Below are 23,249 nucleotides of genomic sequence, written 5' to 3' on the forward strand. Positions count from 1 at the left end.
GCAAACGCTAAGTTAGTCACGAGTTTGAACAGAGTATCAGAAACAGAAAAGCAGTCAGGTCGCGTCTTGTTCAATTGGCACAGTATTCGAAAATCTTTGAGTTTTACGTCCCACAGTTATGCCGGTTAGGCTAAAGGAGACGGTGATGATGAGTAATGAATGAAATGGTGGAATGAAGAAAGTGGGAGGAAACGGGAGAACCCCGAGAAAACCCACGCACACGGTTTTTGTCCACCACAAAGTTCACTTGGCGAGGGCTGGGATCGAACCCGGGACCCCAAGCACCAGAGGTGAACTCTCTACCACTGAGCCACCGCGGCCCCTCACAGTATTCGAATAGCAAGCGGAAGGTCAGGATTAATTCCGATAAAAACACTGTATTTCTCAAATATTTCAATGCAGTTTCCTTTAATGAACAAGGATTTTAGGAATGATCCCAAAAAATGCATCAAAAGATTGCGATCTTGGCCACAAATTAGGTTTTGGATCAGGCGCCACAAAATTTTTCAACAATCTCTAAATAGAATTTCCATGTTTTCTATGGAATAAGCACATCATACTGAGTTAAGTGATAGTTTGCGTTTGGCTACACAATATTAGTTCTCCAGATAAAAGGTCTACAAGAAAATTTTTGATTGAAATATATTAGATCTTTTGATCCAAAAAGAAAAGTGATATCTGCAGGCTATCAAAAATTATACTACATTTTTTCATTCTTTTCGAAATAATATCGCACAAGTAATATATCAGTCTCTTGTAACTCTACAGTACTAATTTGAATATTTTCTCTGTTTCTCTAACTCTGTTGTATTTCAATGAAAACGTGAAGCCATAAGAACATGGTTAAAAAAATAAATAAAAAATAATAAAATAAAATAAAATAAAACATACACGAAATAATTTATTAAACCTTGATGTCTAGTATGTACATTATATCAATACATATACCTAAGGTATTCATCGTAATGACAAGATGTATACAACTAAAGAGTGGTTAATCACAGACGTTCGCCTCTTCTTAGCTTTTCTAGATATTCTTGTTTAATGCTTTCCCGGTCTTCAGGTAACGGTAAATGAGGCCGTATACCTTTTGCTCTTCTGTCTGAACGAATTTTATTCTGTAATGAAAGAAACAAAGTTCTATGCATTTTTCAGAAACATGTCAGCAGAAATTAAAATCATATCAAGAATGATACTGATAGTGGAGATGAGTGTTCTGCATTATCACTTCACGCAGTCGAAAAGTCATAGGAATTCAATCACGCAGGTAGCCATATGACAGACTATATCAAAACTGCTCTCTCTGGTTTTCAGGTGATAAATGTTGTGTATTTTAAGTATTCAACAGACGATCGATTCGCTGGTTCTATCACTATATTCCTCAGGGTTAGTCATCACACTGACCCTGAGGAGGCTGGTGGTAGGACCAGCGAAACGATCGTCGGTTAAATACCTAAAATACACAAAATTTATCACCTGAAAACCAGAGAGAGCAATATTGAATTCTTGTCGTGAAAGCTTAAAACAACGTATACCAAAATTATGTCTCAGCCCCATCAAGGATGTTTCACATATTCTACGAAGATTTCTTCAAGTTGTAAATACGTGAAGTGGAAACACTAGAACAGTAAAAGTTATTTATCAATGGCTACTGTTAGTGCTCTTACAAACAAAGAAAGCCTGACGAGAAACACAATGAATTACCAGAAGGTAGCAAAAACAATCACAACACTACAAACATACATTATGACCTCTCTCGCTAAATACTTCATCATATAGAGAAGGAGAAAACGCAGGAAATTAGCAAACTAACTCTACGGCTTATGGAACTCGAAGGTCCAATCCCGTGTTCACAAAAGCTTTCCATTAATTTTTGTCCACAGCCAACTGAATTCAGTTTCTACTTTGTACTCCTATTTCTACGAGATCCATCTGCACCCAGATCTTCTTAATGGTAGTTTTCAGATTGGATTTCCAGTTAAAATTTTGACAGTGTTCCTACTTTCTTCCATTCTGGCTACATTACCTGCCCACCTGAGTCTCCTAGACTTGATGACCCTAACGTTTAATAAATTATGCAGTTCCTCATTATACAGTTTCCGCCATTCCCCATTCCTGTTGCTCTTGGGTCCGAATATTCGCCTCAAGATTTTATTTTTAAATACTTTCAATTTGCGTTTTTCCCTCACAGAAAGTGACCATGATTCGCAACCATACAGCACAAGTATGATTATCGTTTTATGTCCTTCAAATTCTTCCACAGATTTCGCGAAGACAAAAGATTTTGAACTGAATAATAACACGAATTCCCTGTTTTCAGTCGATATTTAATTTCTTCATAGATAAGATTTTGATTTCTTAATATTGATCCTAGATATCTGAAAGTACCATTTTATCAAAAGCATTATTTGATATTTTAACGCATCCATAATTTGCAGTATTACGGTCCCGGCGAATTTCCATGTATTTAGTTTTCTCTTCGTTTACTTCTAAACCCATGTCTCTGTAAGTGTTTATTAAAACCTCCGCTCCATTTCGACCAGTACAGGAAACAGATGATGATCATCAGGGCCCGGATGTTGTTGACCTAAAATTTTCTAAAAAGTGACCTATAAAATGACACTAAAATTCCTGTAAAATGACCCTAAAAATCACAAAAATTGACCTTAAAACTTGCGTTTTCTTAAACCTTTATTTCGTTAAACATTGACATTTTTTAATATCCATTGGATTTTTAATTAACATTTGTCACTCATATTCAAAAAGTATTGTTTCACGTAGTTGCAGTCCATTGATCACTCCATTGTACGGCATTGTACGTACTGAAAGCGTCAATTCACTCCTGAGTTGAAACTAGGAAGCACTCTTAAACAATAAAAATTCGCAAGTGTAGATTACATGAAAATAATAGATAGAAACCTGTTCAAAATCCTTGTACGCCTTCTAATCCATTTTTAGTTATTCACGTGATCACATCCTTTGTGGTCAACAACCCAAAACTATCTGTTTGGCCACCTACCAACCCCCACCTTTTGTTAACCAGCTACAGCTTAGTTTTCATTAGCTTGTTAAGAATGCAGTTTTTCCACCCCAATAGTCAGGAAGCAAGAAAAGAGATTATTCAACTTCGTCTTTTTCACATTCGTAAACTGTATTTATTTAAAGATTTCCTTATGTAGAAGAAAAAGAATAAAAAGGCCATAAGTGACCTAAAAGTTACCTTAAAATATTAAAAAATGACCTGAAATTTCAAAATGGCAAAAAGTGACCAAAAGTTGACCCTAAAAAACTATATTTTTAGAACCTATAGTTGATGGATAACGTTTTTATTTGAACTTGCCTTGTCCTACGCGTAGCAGAAAAAGGTTGACTTGTCAACAAGATCCGGGCCCTGATGATCATGCTATTTGGCGTTCCGTGGCTACTAACCACAAAAACAATAAATGAAAATCGCGTAACGTTCAGTGCTGCCAACTTACTAGAACAAAAATGGTGGGCATTTCTAAAGTTGCATTCTTTATGGGACACCCATTACCTTTTTAAAAAAATGAAATGAAATCTTTGAGTTTTACGTCCCACGGTTATGCCGGTTAGGCTAAAGGAGACGCTGATTATGAGAAATGAATGAAATGATGGAATGAAGAAAGTGGGAGGAAACGGGAGAACCCCGAGAAATCCCACGCACACGGTGTTTGTCCACCACAAAGTTCACTTGGCGGGGGCTGGGATCGAACCCGGGACCACAAGCAACAGAGGTGAACGCTCTACCACTGAGCCACCGCGGCCCTATAACCATTACCTTTTGAATGGTCTTCAAGTGGATTACAGCTTATTTCTTATTAGAAACGAATACTTTATACATATGCACACATCTAAATCAAGAGTTCTGAAAAACATGTCATCTGTTTTCTTATTTAAGTTAAGTATCAAATACTGTATGCAAGATTTAAATGCAGAATCTGTATACGTACAATATTTTCTGATGTGTCCACCAAAGGATGAAAACAAATACGACTCTTCATCTACTACCATTTACTTTCAACATTTATTCTCGTCCCCACACGCTGGCAGTAAATGAAGCCCACCTATCCCTTGTCTTATCTGAGTGTTCCGCAGGAAGGAAGATTCTCGCCCAGTTGTGCAAATGTAGGGGTCTGGGACCAGCAAAACAGTCGGCAGCTCTTTACCCCTGAGGTTCAAACAGTGATAAGAAATGCTGGAAATTAAGGAACTGGTTTGGAAGAATTGGCTGAATATTAAAACTAGGGATACGAGTAATTTGAATGCGTAGAAAGTACCGGGTATTCCCTTTATTGAAATATACATTCTGTTCACCTTCACTGCACGTTTAAACCAAAATAGAACTTTTCGCTCACATTATCCATAAAACAGTGAACTGCATCTACAAAGTGTATTACTTGCCAGAAACTAGTTAGTTTTATTGAAACTATAGAGAAAACAAGTAGAAAAATGAAAGTGGTGCTAGCTGGAAAAAAAAAATGAAATGAAATGAAATCTTTCAATATAACGTCCAACGATTATCCATCCCCTTTAAGCTAAGGGAGACCATGATTACGGAAAGTCAATGATGATGGAAGAGTTGGTGGGATGACAATTGGAGTACCCCAAAGCTTACTTGGCCGCGGATCGAACCAAGGACACCGTGCACCACAGCTAAGCGCTCTACCACTGAGTCACCGTGCCACTCTCCACACACACTCCGCCGGTGCTAGCTGCTATAGGATTCGTCAACAAGCGAAAAATGCAAGTTTGATTTCTCGTTAATCTAGTAATAATTATTTTAAAACTGTTCTACACACTGCCAACGTGTAAATGTATGATTTATATATAGAGTGTTTCAAAACAACATCGACAACCATTGGAAGGTGATTCCTGACACCAAAATAAGACAAAAAGTATAGACCAACCTGGGTGCACAAATGCTTCCTTTGGGAGTTATAGGCTGCCGAAAACATCAAAAAATAAACTTTAAAGGTCCATAGGTCCAAAACTATGGGACCTACCGTAGTTGGGTCAAGACTTCACTTAGGAACTAATATGTGCGCTATCCAAAATTACATGTTTCGGAATTTTAAGGTACTCACGCAACAATTTTTATAAAGGGAGTTTGGTTACGGGCATATACTGTAGTTTGAAGTACTGACCAACTACCTCTATAAAAACTGTTGCGGGAGTACCTTAGGATTCTGAAACATGAGATATTTAGATAGGGCACATACTAGTTCCTAAGTGAAGTATGGATCCGACTACGTTAGATCACATAGTTTTGGAGCTATGGACCTTTAAAGTTAATTTTCTCATGTGGAGTTGCCTATAAATTCTAAAGGAAGCATTTGTGCACCAAGGTTGGTCTATACTTTTTGTCTTATCTTGGTGTCCGGAATCACCTCCCAAATGTTGTCGGTGTTGTTTTGAAGCATCTTGTATATAGTCACTTGTATACACTTAATATTTGGGGGCCGCGGTGGCTCAGTGGTAGAGCGTTCACCTCTGGTGCATGGGGTCCCGGGTTCAAACCCTGCTCCCGCCAAGTGAACTTTGTGGTGGACAAACACCGTGTGCATGGGTTCTCCCGTTTCCTCCCACTTTCTTCATTCCACCATTTCATTCATTTCTCATAATCACCGTCTCATTTAGCCTAACCGGCATAACCGTGGGACGTAAAACTCAAAGATTTCATTTCATTTTACACCAATTAATATTTCTCTGATTTCTCATATATCAAAAGGTTTTTTTTTTTTTTTTTTTTTTAAATAAACGAGAGATATATTTTTTAAAATCATTTTCTGTGTATCTATGCTATTCCCTACAACCTTTCAATTCGGCACTTTTATCTATTGTCATTATTACTAGCATTACCGTACTATTATCAGAAATCATTTTCTTACCCAAAATGCTTTGCATTGATTGTAGTTCTCAAACGCTGCTTTGCATTTATCTCCGTCATAGTTGTTCTCACTCATACATCTATTAGAAATGTTATGCTCCTATAAAAAGAAATTTATTTATTAATAGACTTTTAAAAATTAAGGCTATCCCACCATCAATCTGTTCACATTTAAAAAAATTACGAAGTCAAAAAATAATACTGATTTGTTTTTTTCTGCGTAATTATTTAAGTTTTACAAGAAAACTCTTTAGTGAAAAAGTTTTTAATATACAAGGGTGCCATCATTATATGACGTTTCAAAGACTGTGGTAATGAAACTACTAACATAACTTGAACATAAACACACTACTCTCATACTTTTCCTTACAAGAATTTTAATATATGTTCTCCATGGCATGGTCCACCAATGCACCATCGAAGTCAATACATGCCTGGAGACGAAGAGCAACATTGTCAGAAGCAGTCTGACGGACCCGTATTGGTATCCTGTGGAACTCTTCTGTGATAACTTCCTGTAGTTCATCCAAACTCCGTATGTGATGTTGATACACTTCGTCCTTTAAAACACCCCATAAGAAAAAATTCAGGTAGGTTAAATCGGGAGATCGAGGTGGCCACTCCACAGAACCACGTCAACCGATCCAGCGGTTCGGAAAGTTTCGTTCAGCCCCACCATCCTGTCTGGCACACTGTTGTCATATTGAATTTTTTTTATCCAAAATTACAAATACTAGTAAGTCAAACATCATATACATAATCATGGGCCACCCTGTAGATATATTCCTTAATGTTAAAGAATAATCTTCTTATCAATTATGACGTCAAGGACTTTCACGAACTGGGCAAGAATTAAGATAATTTTCAAATATTGGTTAGTTTATTAAGCAGTATTGTACTTTCTAGAAAACTACAAAGAAAGATGGAACGGGACTGTGGACTGCCTTTAATTTACATGGAATATTTAATCTTATATTTAATAAAGGAAAAGAAACAAAACAAATATTGTCGTATTTAATATGTTCTATTTTTGTTCTATTTAATAGTTATGCTCTAATATATTTCTAAAATGTTGTAAAACATTTTTCATTCTAGTCTTAAAAAACTGAAAATAAACAAGAGGAACGCATTCTTCTAGAATGCACCTTCTACAACATTATGGAATGTCTTAGAATATTATAGAATGTTCTAGCTCTAGCATATTCTAAAACGCTTCTTGTACAGCGGTGGACACTTCTAAATGGTACAGCCATATGGAGATTTACGGCTAAGGTGTACCATTTAGAAGTGTCCACCGCTGTACATTCTATACTATTATAGAACATTCTTGTAATGCTTTACATTTTGTTCATGATGACCTTCCAAACCTCTAAAATTAAATTATATGGCTTCTAAAGCTTGAAGCATGCTCTTTTCAGCCGCCGTGGCAAGAAAAACAGATTGGAGAGGGTTGGATATTGCCCTCCAAAGATACTTAAAAATTCACACCTACGACATTTTGACAAATTCTGTAAGTGCATATGTTTGGATCTATCTGGACAATGGTAATAATAATAATAATAATAATAATAATAATAATAATAATAATAATAATAATAATAATAATAATAAGAAGAAGAAGAAGAAGAAGAAGAAGAAGAAGAAGAAGTGTGTTTAGGATTATCATTTCTTCGATTTATTAAAAAAAACGGAATAAATAGTGTTACGAAAGAAATAAAACCGTATAATGTACAGAGTGCCATAAAATCGTACACTCGTGGAAAAATAGTAAGACCTGACAACGCTAATTCTCCGTGGGTCACGAAGGAACTTTTAAAACTGATACCTGTTCGATTTTCCGCTGCATTAGAATTTAGTCCCCCTTTCAGCACCGAGGTTATGTGAGAAGTTGACCTGCAGTTTAATACGAGATTCGAACCAGAGAAGCTCTGATCGTGATTCGAACAAGAATCTCCAGTGCTGAAGCCGCATACGAAAATCACATTGACACGGAGGAGTTCTGATATCTGTTTAACTTGAAAAGTTATTTAAAACACGATAAGCCGGAAGCCGAGCCATGCATTTTTCACCCTCTTTATATGATTGGATTTAAACCTAGTGAAAGCCCTTCCCGTTGGCTTAGTGGCTAGTGTGTATGCACTTTTGGTGCACGCGGTCCCGGTTCGATTCTCGGCAAGAGAACAAAAGAAATAATTTCACAACATTCACTTTTATTGATCGCCTTCTTTAGCTTAAAGGCAGTGGTGCTATTCAGCCGGTTCCCTAGAACCGGTTGTTAAAATATTTCCAGTTTGCAGAACCGTTAGTTATACCTAGACATGACGGTAAATTTTACCTTGTTATATCCAAGATCATTAAATTTTATTGTAAGTGTCATTGTTTTAAGAAGGTTTCTCAGAATACGTTATAAGCATTTATTTCTTACTCTCAACGGTCAAATATCAAGAATGAGAACTGGGGTCACATGAGTGTAGTGGTAACGATTATTTATATTTGAAACGCATATATACCATTACCAACAATTGTTGATCCATTCCTGAATTAAGATCTTTTCAATACTTTTTGACAAGCATCTATCTTGAATAAGTTCTTTCCAAGATATTTGCAGTGCTACCTAATTTCGACATACCACCTTGTATTCGGATGCTGTGTAGGTCCCTCTACTTGTCACTTGTGGTATTCGGTAAAATATTTGTTTTTCTGTACCTATTTTTTCTAAGAGAGTTATATCCATCTACTCTAATCTAATCTAATATGTCTCTCTCTCTATTGAGAGAGAACCGGTTGTTAAAAAATTAGAATAGCAACACTGCCTAAAGGGCATAACGTGAGACGTAAAATTAAATTCCATTCATGCACCTATACTGGATTTGGTGTGACACATTTTTTTTCTCTTCACTTCTTATATAATTATTATTGAATTATGCATACATTGATATTCTTACCTAGATTTTCTCGATCCTGTATTTACAAACATTAGTCAATTTCTTATATTGGTATGGCAATTTATTGTACAGGTTTATTCCCTCTAATAGTTTTGTGATTGGGTTTTCGTGGCCATTAAAGTATTTTGAAATCAGAAGTGACTGACTATACTACTCCCCTATACATATGCCTTTATAGTTTCTTTGTAGGTGATTCTGTCTCTTTAATAGGTGTGTATGCACTGAAGTATTTCTTTCGTGATCTAACGAAAACTGTAGGAATCAATGAGTGAAGGCGGGCGAGTAAAAGACGTGGCGAATTTGCACGAACAGCCATTATTTGCGGTTATTGACTCTTCGTGTTTATTTCTATCTTTTTACTTCAGTTAGAGTTACGTCATCTGCATCAATGAATTACACTTTAGTCTTCCTTTATGAGGTAGTAAATTTGCGTAATTTTTCCAAACTTTGTTAACCATATCCATCAATCCAATCTAAAATGAAATAGAGTCATATACGAAATTTCAACTATATTTCGAATCGGTTTATGTTTAAACGAATGGATCAATAGTTTAGATGAAGATAAGTGTTAACTGAAAATACCTAACCTAATATTAACAGAAATGAGCAAAATTGTAACATTTCTTTCATTTCGAAAGAACAGGCATCGGAGCGTCTAATGGCATTGAAAATAGCTACTTGGTAGACCAAATGAAGCACAAAAGGAGAGTTCACAGACTAAAAAGGAGACTTTGTAGACCAACTCGCCTATGATAGGGAACTTCACAAATCAACTTTCAGTCATAAGTTAGAAAATGTAACATTTTTTTTATAGTGATTTACTCCTACCAAGTTGCCGGTTAAGACCAGAAATAAAAAATATATTTATCTACTAGCTGAACCTGCGCTCTCTACACAGCGCACCATTCGTATATGAGCATAAATCTCCTTCTCATTCCTCATAACATATGTACACCTTGTCTCAAAAAGGTTGAGCGCATTCTTTATTGGTGTTTTGAGGCAAAAATTTTCAAAGTCCAGCTTCGGGTATCTTCGGGAAAAAGTAAGCCAGGTTCGAACCTCCAAGCCAGCCTTTGCAAAAGGGTAAAAGTTTGCAGATGTGTTTTTCTTCTTTTAAATATAATAAGACTTGTTACCAAGTGTTTAAAAAAGCAACATTGATTGAAATACTAAATGATACAATATTTCGAAACGTTTTTATTAATGTGAGCACATGCTTGTTTGTCATTTAGCTCTCTATACGTAATGGAACATTTAAATACGTTAAAGAATCTTTCCATATGTAAAAGAATGCTCAAAATTAAGAAATAGAACATAATTATCGCCTGAGTACTAAAATAAAACTCAAAGTAGAACAGAAACTGCGTTTGTAATGGATATGAATGTCATAATCATCTTGAGATCCGTTATACGTTGCTAGAAGCTTAGTTTTAGAAGTCCTTGTGTTAGCTCATTGGTAAGCTGTCGGATTTCAAATCATATGGTTGAGAGTTCGATTCTCGTCTGGGCCAATACTTTTTTTAAAATTGCATTTTCCGCAATGCATGAAAAATTATATAAAATAATTACATTAAAATACATAAGTTGTTTATATATAACATAATAATTGCAGAACATAGTAATTATTATGTTTAAAATATAACATCTGAGATAATTTTCACAGTAGGTCGGTATTATATATGAGGATGTAAATACAAGTTAAGAAACTCGTTCAATAGCAATAAATAAATCATGTAGTGTATTTATTTGCAGCTATTTGTCATATAGAGAGTAATTCTCAACATTCATAATACAGAATGTCATTTATGTTCTTGAAAAGTTATTCGATGCATAAACAGAGGGTATAAACAGAGAATCCAAAGTCGGAACGCTCGCAAAAAAAATTCATGAACCCCAATGGTCACGTGAGCAGACTGGAATTGTGCTTATGAAGCATGCCACAGCAGAAAGTCTTTACATAGATTTCCAATTCAATTCCTGATATATGCTTTTGCAATGTGGAAGTGGTGATGCCTTGAGTCGCCTCTCTCTCGCTCGCTCGCTCGCTCACTCTCTATTTATACAGAATATAAAAGTGGATTTATGTGTGTGTTTCAACATAATTCTAATATATCTAGAGCAATTTTAACTATATTTCTTACAGTCTGGAAAAAGAGTACTGTCGGGATACATATCAAAAATGCTAGAAACGGTTCGATATTAGTATCGAATCCATAGTTTCGTGGTCGCTTAGGTGAATAGCTCTACTTTCAATTCAAGTCCAATTAAGCTCCCATTAGCACCCAGGGTGGTTACGTAGCGACATAAAGATATCGAAATCAACCGATATTAGAATCGAATCGTAAGTTTTCAGCGCCGCTAACAGTGTAGCATTTCCCATTAGTCCACATTAGTCCCATTGCCTAGAGGGCAACATATTTGCAGAGTGCAAATTTTAAAACTTGAATAATATTTTAATTTTTTCCGTATGAAAAAGTTAAAAATCATGAGCAAATATACTATTTCACGAACAATCCTCTTTTACTATTCTAATATGTTTAATAATTGAGTAAGAAATGTAATAGTAATTCAGAACATGTTTCACAGTTGTTATTTTTGTTACATAGTTGTAGCTATAGCATGTAGTGAGTGGAATTTAACTGTAATAAATTCAGTAATTAACCATATTCGAATTAAGTTTTATTTTTAAGTTCGGAATGAAGGGGCGGAGAAATATGCAGTTATTGGCGGCACCGAGCTTTTCTACATTTTACTTTCAAGATCTCCATTTTTCTTTTGTCATTTGTTCCTAATAAAAAAAGTTCAGTCACTTTTGGATTGTCACAGGATAGTAGGAGTTGGATTTTGGGATGCAGCCTGTGAGATTCTAGAGGAGCTAACTGCTTGAAAAAATATTTTTGAATCATCTGTAACATATGAAATAAGGATATGTATCATAAAAAATTGAAAGTAACTATGTCTGCGTAATCATCACGGTCAAATTGCAAAGTCAAATGAATTGACGTTTGGTATATAATCAGGCTCCAATCCCAACTGGGAAGTTATCATACGCGTGTCACTTTCATTATAATACATATCCTTAGGGGGAGTTGAAGTCCGAATTTTTGCGAAAAATTTGGTATCTCACAAGCCGTTCAACTGAGAGCTGAAATTCAGCATACAACTCTTTATTAAAAATAAAGAGAATATGCCCTGGCATTTTTTAAAATTGTCTTTTATGAGCGGGGGGACGGGGGTGCCTTTTCTATATAGTGGAAATTAATAGTGGGTTGATTTGTAAAAATAATCGAAAACGATTGATATTAGTTGAGAAAAAAATTGAGTAATGCAAACTAAAGTTCTTTTTGAATTTTATAACCACTGCTTTCTATTTATAATTGCTGAAGCTGGTGTTTAATATATGGAGCGTTCCGAGCATAAGGCAATCAAGCCATAAAGTTAGAGAAAATGGCCATAAAATTTGTATTCTAAACGTAATTACATGGGCATTTTCAATTTTTTTTTTTTTTTTTTTTACGTTGGTCTACTTTTCCTTGATTCGAAACTTTTAAATTTCACCCTATTTTCTACTGAATGTGTCTGTAAGGCAACAAAGAAATAATTACATATGATAAATTTAAATTCATTTTAATTCGGAAAATGAGAAACACTTTGCCATTATATATCGTAAAGGTCAGACCCACCAGTATTGTAACAAAGAGGTGCTTGAGCCAATGACGGTAGAAATTCAAACTCCGATAAGTGATAATTTCACAGTCTTGTTTTATTACAAGTGTAATCTCTTTAGTCAATGGAGAGGAGGACGTGGGTCATCGGTCAGAGTTGATGTCGATGGGTTTTGGTGGGTCGGAGTTGGTCGCAATGGTTCAGAGTGGTTCATAGTTGGTGGTGGGTCAGAGTGGATCACGATGGTTGATGGGTCAGAGTGGGCCAATGGGTCATTTGGGTGGTGGGTGATAGTGGGTCATGGTGGGTCGTGGATCAAATTTTCATTGACCCACACCATCTCTGGTTAAAATTGTACTAAAGATAAGAGGCACCGAAGATGCATGTCGGCTATTATGCTCAAATTTTGCGCATGGATAGTACTTTACCAGAAAGCAATAAATCTGAAACGGTTCACGGTATCACCTCCTAGAACTCGAGATGTAGGGGTTTGTCTGATTGGCTAAATTAAGACGTCAATGATTTATCCTTCAACAACCAAGCTTTTTATAATCGTTTCCGTGGGGAAGTCAGAAGAACACGTGCCTAGTAATCGTAATATTGATAGTTCGCGTCCACCCCGGCGTATTTGTTTTGTGTTTTTTTGATTCACCTAAATATAAACAAATCACACATATAGGCATTTTAACATATTTTGGGAGAGTAATTTTTGTGGTTCGTTGGCGTTTCATCGCGTCTCTGCCGCTGGTAGTAAAGTTTTCAAAATTGAACTTGGGCCATCACGGATCGTCGCTGCGGGGCCACCAATTTCTGGCGAGAGGTTAATAGTTGACCATCTGTACTCCACCGACGCTTACAGCTTAGGGTAATGAACGATGTCCTTGCCTTGTAGACTTCATGACTACCGACGTCGGCAGTCAACTAGCTTTTAGTATTCCTTTATTAACCATCTATCGTTCATGTTTGTACACGGTGTTGTCATAATAATAATAATAATAATAATAATAATAATAATAATAATAATAATAATTATTATTATTATTATTATTATTATTATTATTATTATTATTATTATTATTATTATTATTATTTGTAGTAACAGTAGTATAATTGATGATAGAATAATTATTGTCTATGTATTGTCTAGGTAGGACTACACACAGGATTTGGCTCGTTTTGGTTCGACTTGACTCTAATCCGAGTCGAGTTGGAAGATATTTTTCGCGCCGAGTCCAAGAGTAGACCTCAAAGATGTCTGTTTCGAGTCGAGTCGAGTTTCAAAGAAAAGTCGTTCGTGCCCATCCCTACTAATGAGAGCTTAATCGGAGTTAAGCGAAATTGAAAGTCTCACTATTTATCTAAGCGACCCCGAAAACTATGAATCTAATATCGATCATTTTCTAGCAATCTTTTATATGTATCCCCCTCCCATTCACCATAGGTAACCCGACAGCACTCTTTTTGAAACTATAAGAAATGTGGTTAAAATTACTCTAGGCCAGTGGTTCTCAATCTAATTCCTATCACGATCCCCTTTTATCACACGCTCTTGCCAGCGACCCTTTTATAATTTGTTTTATAATAAGCTTGTGTGGGATTTTTAACATACCTACTTCTATAATAGTAGAATCCATTTTTTTGGTTTATAGTGAACAGTGCCATGGAAAATCATTGCCCGGGGCGAGAGTATAGTACGATGTCACCGTATATATGAGTGACGTCGACAGACTAGCTACGAAGCGCCACCATGGTTGGCACGAAGCTCAATAACATTTTCAAAATAAACCCTACCTTTCCTTAATTTTGAGCACATTTTATTACGTTTTCCTTCTATTTTACACATGTGCACATGCACTTTCCTAACATGAGTAACACACTTCCTCCGAAATGTGTGGCCCCTTTTTTAGGCGTCCGGCACTGACAGTGGATACAGTAACTGTAATATCTATATTCCCAACGACGAAGGTGATGGTTCAAGATGGATGTTAAACTCCTTCATTGAAGAGGCCATTAACGTATCCGATCTAAGCCCACAACTTCTTGACCAAATAATAGAATGATCATGCGACAAGTCTTTGCAACTGGTTTTCTGTAACGAAGACTTGGACAAGTTCTGCCTGATGAGGAGAGAAGAATATCCTGGTCTGGTGATTGCTGCTTTAAAAGTAATAATTCCATTTGCTATATCGTACTTGTGCGAAAGTGTTTTTTTTATGGTAAACATTAAAACAAAGATAAGAAATCGCTTATCAGTTGAAAATGGCTTGATAATGTTCGTCATGAAGATTGAACCGGGCATTGCTGCACTAGTGAAATTACACCATGCTTAGGTATCTCATTAGGTTTTAATTTTAATTGTATTTCAATGTGCAGGTTTTGTTTCATGTGTATTTTTCTAGTATTTCTATATACAGTTCTCATTAGTTTTATATCATACCTCTTTGATTTAAATTCATTTTTAAACAACTCTACTAACTAACTAACTCTATGGCCTATGGAACCCGGAGGTTCAATGCCGCGTTCACAAAAGCTCTACACTGACTTCTATCCTTAGCCAATTGGATCCAGTTTCTAATTTGTATTCTTATCTCAGCGAGATCCATCTTAATATTCTACTCCCATCTGCGCCTAGGTCTTCCTAATGGTCGTTTTCCGTTTGGTCTTCCTGTCAAGACTTTGAAAGCGTTTCTACTTTCTTCCATTCTAGCTACATGACCTGCCCTCCTAGACTTGACGACCCTAACAATGTTGGGTAACCGTATAAATTATGTAGTTCCTCGTTATGAAGTTTCCGCCATTCCCCATTCCCGTTCCTCTTGGGTCCGAATATTCGTCTAAGGATCTTGTTCTCAAATACTTTCAGTCTATGTTCTTCCCTCAGAGTAAGTGACCATGTTTCGCAACCATACAGAACAACAGGCATGATTATCGTTTTGTATATTTTAAGCTTCAAATTTCTCGACAGAATTCGCGACGACAAGATACTTTGAACCGAATAGTAACACGAATTCTACACCCTTTGAAAATGTTCAGTAGACTTATTTTTTATTGTTCTTTACAGTGTGTATAAAAAATAAAAGTATGCCTATCAGAACAAAATTAAAAATAATATTTAAAAATAATTTCTGGTATTAGATTCTAACTATATTTATCTCTTCCGCCTATCTTCGCGATCCCCTAGGGGCCGCGACTCCCAGGTTGAGAAACCCTGCTCTAGGCACACATGAGTTATGATGGAACATACATACATACACTTTTATATGTATAAATGCAGATAAGAGAGAGTTGAGAGAGAGCGATTAAGGAATTACCGCTCTCAATCTCTTCACTTTACTTTTGCGATTCGTGAATTTCTTACGTGACAGTTTGGGGCTAGCTAGTTTTTTTTTGTCTTGAACCACGATCCGATTTTCGATATGCTCGACCTAAATGCTGTAATGCGAATATTGAGAAGTTATCTGCGATGAAAGTAGCTGCAAATAAATACATTACATAACTTATTTATTGCTATTACACGATTTTTTAAATTTGTATTCAATATTCACACATAACACACCGACGTTCTGTGAATACCTCAGATGTTATATTTTAAAGATAAGAATTACTTATGTCGTGAAATGATATGAATATATATATTCAACTCATATATACAAGTGATGGTATGAAAATATATATACAACTGATGAATTGTAATGTAACTATTTTACATAATTTTCATGCATTGAGGAAAGTAGAATATCATAAAATAATCTCACCTGAACGGGTATCGAACTCACGATTTAAACACTCGGTGGTGTACCACTGAGCTAACATGACCGCTTTTCGGAATCTGCTTCTGAAATATAACTGAGCTCATACGTAAATGCTCTTTTCCGTATGGAAATCACAATGACGAAACGAGAGTGTGAATACATAGTCTCGAAATATTGTATCATTAAGTATTTCAATCAATGTTACTTTTTTCTACACTTAATACCATTTCAACATGTCTTATTATATTTAACAGAAGGAAAAACATATCTGTACATCTTTTCCCGATTACTAAGGTTGGCTTTGGAGGTTCGAACCAACAGCTTTAGTTTACTGTTTTCCGAAGATACCCGAAGTTGGACTTCGAAAGTGTTCGTCTCAAAACAGCTATCATCATATCGCTCAATCTGTTTGGTATATGGTATATGTTTTTATACGTGTAAAGTCAGTATAACAATTCATTCTTTAAACAGCTTTTCGTATGTATTAATATTTCTTTATAAAAACTGTTTTTAATATTATTATTACGGCGCACCATTTTCAGATTTCTTTCGCGAGTCGTTGATCAAGTCGTTCGCCACCAGCGTTGCCAGACTCACAGCTCGGAATTATTCCAAAACCTGATCGAACTTATGCTAGATTCGGTCAAATTATGCTAGATCCTCATAATTACTAATTCAGGAGTTTTAAAAAAAGGAAGTTGAGATACGATAACGTAACTTAAAATACACAGAGAGCAAGAATGCATGGATAGAACTCAATACTTCACGCACCAAAATTTTAACTCAACTAAATTACTGCAGTCGTTGTCAGACTCAATGGCGTATATATCGTATAAATGAATGCAAAGTTTTTCTTTACATATTTTGAAAGAAAATTACTTCGCAGCATAAGCGGAGTTGGGAATCATCTGCTGGGGGGGGGGGGGCAGATTTTTGGTCGGTCTCGGAGCTGTCATTTCAGGAATAAATATGATCATGAAGTCAGAAATAAAGATGGTGAAGTTGCCGAAAAGTTGGGGGGAGAATGGCCCCCATAGCTCCGCCCATGCCTCGGAGTTAAAGGATTAGAAAACCCTGGGTGGAGCCACAAAAAAAAAAGCCCAAAGCCGTTCCGAACTTACTTCGGAAAATAAGACTGCCTGTATGGTTTACCGAGTGTATGAATCAATGGAAGAGGATACATTTCTGCCGTTCTTTTTCTTCCCACGACCAACTTCTTTCTCATCTCCAGGTTTTACGGCTTTTTGATAACTTGCTGAAATTGTGCTAGATTTGGGCAGGATGCTAAAAGCAAGATGCTAGATGCTAGAGACATGCAAATTATGCTAGATCTAGCATCATTATGCTAGATCTGGCAACGCTGTTCCCCACAATAGGCGTGTCGTGCAAGTAACCAATCACACGCCAGGTACTAGCTTTTACCTTATGCTTCCTTCTCACAGCTCAGAACATTAGTAACTATGGATAGACGTACAGCAGTAATTACTTTATGGGAGTTGGAAGGTTATTCTGCAACTGCAGCTAGCAGGCGAGTAGGTGTCCCGGCCTCTACAGGAAGGCGATGGATTCGGAAATATGGTGTTACAGGTCAGACTGGTAATTTACGATCTCCTGGTCGTCCGCATGTGTCAACCGAAGCCCAAGATGCGAGATTAGTAAACGAAGCCCGGTTAGACCCACTAAGGACGTCTGGACAGCTAAGGGAAGCTTCTCTCTTTCCTGGTAGTAAGCATACAGCTCTGCGAAGGCTTCGTCATGCTGGGTTACGTGGCCGTGTTGCTGCCGTGAAAGAAAAACTCTCAGACGACCACAAAATTTACCGTCTCGCGTTTGCACAGGCGAATGTGGGTCTCAATTGGGAAAACGTAGTTTTCTCAGATGAATCCATATTCACAACATCAAAGGAGGGACGCCGTTTTGTGTATCGTCCGAGAGGCACCCGATATGACCATGGATATGTGGCTGCTTGCAATCGCAGTGGCCATGTATCTATTTTATGTTGGGGTTGGATTTCCAGTCGCGGAGCAGGACAGCTTCATAGAATTGAAGGACATCTGGACAATGCTCAGTACTTAGACATTATCAGTAATATCATGGTGCCATCTGTACGAGTATTTCAGCCTGATGGTGTAATTCAGTTCCAGCAATACCAGTCGCCAATACATACTTCCCATGTGGTTCATGAATGGTTCGCAGGGCACCCTGAGATTGATTTAATCGACTGGCCGCCTCGTGGAGCAGACCTCAATCTCATGGAAAATATGTGGGCAGAAGTGAAGCGTACTCTAAGGGAAAGTTGGCCTGAGGCAGATCCACCAAGAACTCAGGATGACCTGTGGCATCTTGTTTCCGAAGCATGGCTGGAGGTAGGGGAAGGAGATAGATTTGTCACCCATGTAATAGATTCCATGCCCAGAAGAATGGGGCGTGTAATAAATTCAGAAGGGTCTTGGACACAATATTAATGCCCCCCCCCTTAACTCGCGAAAAAAGCCCTTTTCAAGGCTACCTAAACGCTTCTGAAAATATTTCTAGAAGTAAACCACTCCTTGTATCCGATTTCTGTGCAATCCTACTAACAAAAGAATGATAATTAGCTGTAGGCTTTGAACTCAATACCTCTTCAGTGGCAAGTCCGTACTCTACCAGTGAACTAACATGAACACGCAAACCCAACCTGAAGAAACACGACTTTCAATTTCTGGTATTCGATGACAATGATGCTCATATACTTTGCAAATGTTGTATTCAACTTGGGATATTCCGCAACACACACACACACATAAACAAAGCGAAAGAGAGAGAGAGAGAGAGAGAGAGAGAGAGAGAGAGAGAGAGAGAGAGAGAGAGAGATGAATACACAAAAGCATATTCAACGTATTCGAATGAGACTCTAAGTAACGACATTCCGTTCTAAAGAGAATTTGTGTTTCTTCCCGTGACGTTAAGGGGATCGGGAAAACTTGTGTCTTGAAGCAGGATACGACTTTGGATACTCTGTTTATACACTTTCTATATCCGTAGGAATATACTGTATTTCACGAATATAAATAACATACTGTAATGAGAATATTGAGAAGTTAAATCTGTATGACAAATAGCTGCAAATAAATACACTACATAACTTATTTATTGCTATTAAACGATTTTCCTAACTTGTATTTAACATTATCATATATAATACCGACCTACTGTGAAAATTATCTCAGATGTTATATTTTAAACATAATACTTACTATGTTCTGCAATTATTATGTTATATATAAACAACTTATGTATTTTAATGTAATTATTTTATATAATTTTTCATGCATTGCGGAAAATATAATTTAAAAAAAAAGTATTGGCCCAGACGAGAATCGAACTCTCAACCGTATGATTTGAAAGCCGACAGCTTACCAATGAGCTAACACAAGGACTTCTAGAACTAAGCTTCTAGCGATGTATAACGGATCTCATGATAATTATGACATTCATATCCATTACAAACGCAGTTTCTGTTCTACTTTGAGTTTTATTTTAGTACTCAGGCGATAATTATGTTCTATTTCTTCATTTTGAGCATTCTTTTACATATGGAAAGATTCTTTAACGTATTTAAATGTTCCATTACGTATAGAGAGCTAAATGACAAACAAGCATGTGCTCACATTAATAAAAACGTTTCGAAATATTGTATCATTTAGTATTTCAATCAATGTTGCTTTTTTAAACACTTGGTAACAAGTCTTATTATATTTAAAAGAAGAAAAACACATCTGCAAACTTTTACCCTTTTGCAAAGGCTGGCTTGGAGGTTCGAACCTGGCTTACTTTTTCCCGAAGATACCCGAAGCTGGACTTTGAAAATTTTTGCCTCAAAACACCAATAAAGAATGCGCTCAACCTTTTTGAGACAAGGTGTACATTTGTGCACTCCTTTAAAAATTTGGGAGGGGTACTTTGGCCCACCCCTTAAATTTTAGAAATTGCTCATTTTATATATTTGGTATTATAGTACTGGACCCTAACATGTATTATGATAAATTTGGGTGGTCCACCTCGTTCCCTTTTAGGGGTACAAATTGCCAAAATATAAACGTAAGCAATACGTTGTACCACGTGTTTGGTATTTTGGCCCAATTTATTTCCTTGGATGAAGTCCTATTACCTTATATGGTTATGTATAGGGGTCTATTCCCTATCATAAGACAAAGGCACATTTGTGCACCCCTTTAAAAATTTGGGAGGGGTACTTTGGCCCACCCCTTATCTTATGATAGGAAATGAACCTATATACATGACCATATAACGATATAAGGTAATAGAACCTCCTCAAGCATTTGGTATCATAGTACAGGTCTCCAATATGTACCACTATAAATTTGGATGGTCCACATCGTTCCCTTTTCATAGGTAAAGAACTACCAAAAATCAAATTTCGGAGGTTATTGACATCTATTTAGCATGTTATATGGATATGTACAGAGGTTTATTACCTTTATATGTTTATGTTCCCTTTTAAATTTGGGAATTATCAAATAACAAAATTCGGTAAACGTTTTCTAAGCCCCATTGTAGATGTTGATGTTCCTCTTATGGCCAAATATTCAAAATTTAAATGTTATTGACCGGCTTTATTATTGAATAAGTACAGGATTTATTACTTTTTCATAAGACACAGGTGTATTTGTGTACCAATCTTAAATTTTGGCAAATTTTTCAAGGGGTGCATTAATATTCCCATGTCTTATGAAAGGTAATGGACCCCTGTATACGCCCGGGTATATTGATGCACCCCGGGAGGGGTACTTTGGCCCACCTCTTTATTTTGGAAATTGCCCAATTTAAACATTTGGTATAATAGTATAAGACCCTAATATATATTATGATAAATTTGGGTGGTCCATCTCGTTCCCTTTCATGGGTACGAAATTGCCAAATTTTAGTACAACCACGTGTTTCGTTTTCACCTAATTTATTCCCTTGGATGAGGTCCTATTACCTAATATGATTATATGGTCATGTATAGGGGTCCATTTTCTATCATAAGACATAGGTACATTGATGCACCCCGGGAGGGGTACCATAGCCAATCCCTTAAATTTTGGAATTTTTTTAATTTAAGCATTCGCTATCATAGTACATGACCTCAATATGTATCATGATAAATTTGGGTGGTCCACCTTGTTCCCTTTCATGAGTAAAAAAATGCCAAAATATAAACATAAGCAATATGTTGTATCACGTGTTTGGTTTTTGGCCCAATTTATCCCGTTTGATGCGGTTCTATTACCGTATATGGTCATATGGTCATGTATATAGGTTCATTTCCTATCATAAGACATGAGTACATTGATGCACCCTTTAAAAATTTGGGAGGGGTATCTTGACTCATCCACTCAGTTTTAGAAATTGTTTTAATATAAGCATTTGGTATCTTCGTACAGGTCTTCAATATGTACCACTATAAATTTGGATGGTCCACATCGTTCCCTTTCATGGGTAAAGAACTACCAAAAATCAAATTTCGGAGGTTATTGACCCCTATTTAGCACGTTATATGGTTTATTACCTTTATATGTTTATGTTCTCTTTTAAATTTGGGAACTATAAAATAACATAATTTGGTAAACGTTTTCTAGGACCCATTGGTGTTCCTCTTATGGCCAAATATTCAAAATTTAAAGGTTATTGAACGGCTTTATTATTGAATAACTACAGGATTTATTACTTTTTCATAAGACACAGGTGTATTTGTGTACCAATCTTAAATTTCGGGAGGGGTGCATTTCTTATTGTCATATCAATAATTGGTAATTGTTCTTAAAATTGGATAGTATTTCATTCATTGGGTAAATCATTATGATCACGTGATCAGTTATTGACCTATGATGGGATTAGGAGTCCAGGACATTGGTACATTTAAACTTTGTAGGATAATTTGAGAATGCGTCATTGGTATTGATTATTACAGCCAAATATAAACGTAAGCAATACGATGTACCACGTGATTGACCTTGATGAGGTAGTGTACAGGGATACATAGCTAACCTTATTGAATCTTATGACTCATAGTCTTAAGGGAATACATGCTACAACACTGGCAAAGTTATTGTTGATGTAATTTGATTGGTTGATCACTATCTTTCGTGCAATCTGATTGGCTGATCACTATCTTTCGTGCAATCTGATTGGCTGATCACTATCTTTCGTGCAATCTGATTGGTTGCTGATTTTCAAATCTTTGCTGCATTCAGTTTTAAGTTTTGTTTAACATTTAAAAATCTTGGTTTCGTTCAACATTTTGGACTCACTGATAAATATGATCAAAACCGTTTATTTGTTAATCGAATAGTTAAAAACCGGATAAAGTTTGACGGTTAACCGTGAAACGTAAAATTTTTTTAGTTTGAAATTTTTTGTTTGAATTTTTTTGTTTCAGAATTTTGTTTGAAATTTGTTTCAAAATTTTTTGTTTGAAAATTTTTTTGTTTGAAATTTTTTGTTGCAAAATTTTGTTTGAAATTTTTTTGTTTAAAATTTTTTGTTCGAAATTTTTGTTTTGAAATTTTTCGTTTCCAAATTTTTTTGTTTAAAATTTTTTTGTTTCGATTTTTTTTCGTTTCAAAATTTTGTTTGAATTTTTCGTTTCCAAATTTTTTCGTTTCAAAAATTTTGTTTCAAAGTTTGGTTTGACATTTTTAAAAGTTTGTGCACTCATTAGTAAAGAACCGGAACTGTTTAGAGCAAAAACCTCTGGCAACATTGTGGTGCAATAGTACACGTCAGAACCTGGGGTTGTACTTGAAATGAAAAAACACAAATCATTGAAATGGATCATTTTATTACACTCCACATACATCCATACCAGATATATGATCTGGATATTGTCGATACAATGTATTTTGAACTTCTTGCACTAGTTTGTCTTTAGCATATAATTTTAATTCCAATTGAAGTCTTTTAAGGTCTAATGCGATATCAATTGGTGGAAAC

The 23,249-nt window shown here is 36.0% G+C and overlaps 1 protein-coding gene across 1 annotated transcript; it reads right to left on the reverse strand.

Annotated features, from left to right (window-relative positions):
• Positions 1-888: 888 nt before the first annotated feature.
• On the reverse strand, positions 889-6,037 carry LOC145670026 (coiled-coil-helix-coiled-coil-helix domain-containing protein 7). Its single transcript, XM_081738371.1, has 2 exons — positions 5,910-6,037; positions 889-1,118 (listed from the first exon to the last, which is right to left on the reverse strand). The coding sequence occupies exons 1-2, from the start codon at positions 5,982-5,984 to the stop codon at positions 999-1,001; spliced, it is 195 nt and encodes a 64-aa protein (XP_081594497.1). The 5' UTR covers positions 5,985-6,037; the 3' UTR covers positions 889-998.
• Positions 6,038-23,249: the final 17,212 nt, after the last annotated feature.

This window comes from Thermobia domestica, chromosome 2, assembly GCF_964235325.1.
Source record: "Thermobia domestica chromosome 2, izTheDome1.hap1.1, whole genome shotgun sequence".
In the NCBI taxonomy this organism is placed as follows: Eukaryota; Metazoa; Arthropoda; class Insecta; order Zygentoma; family Lepismatidae; genus Thermobia; species Thermobia domestica.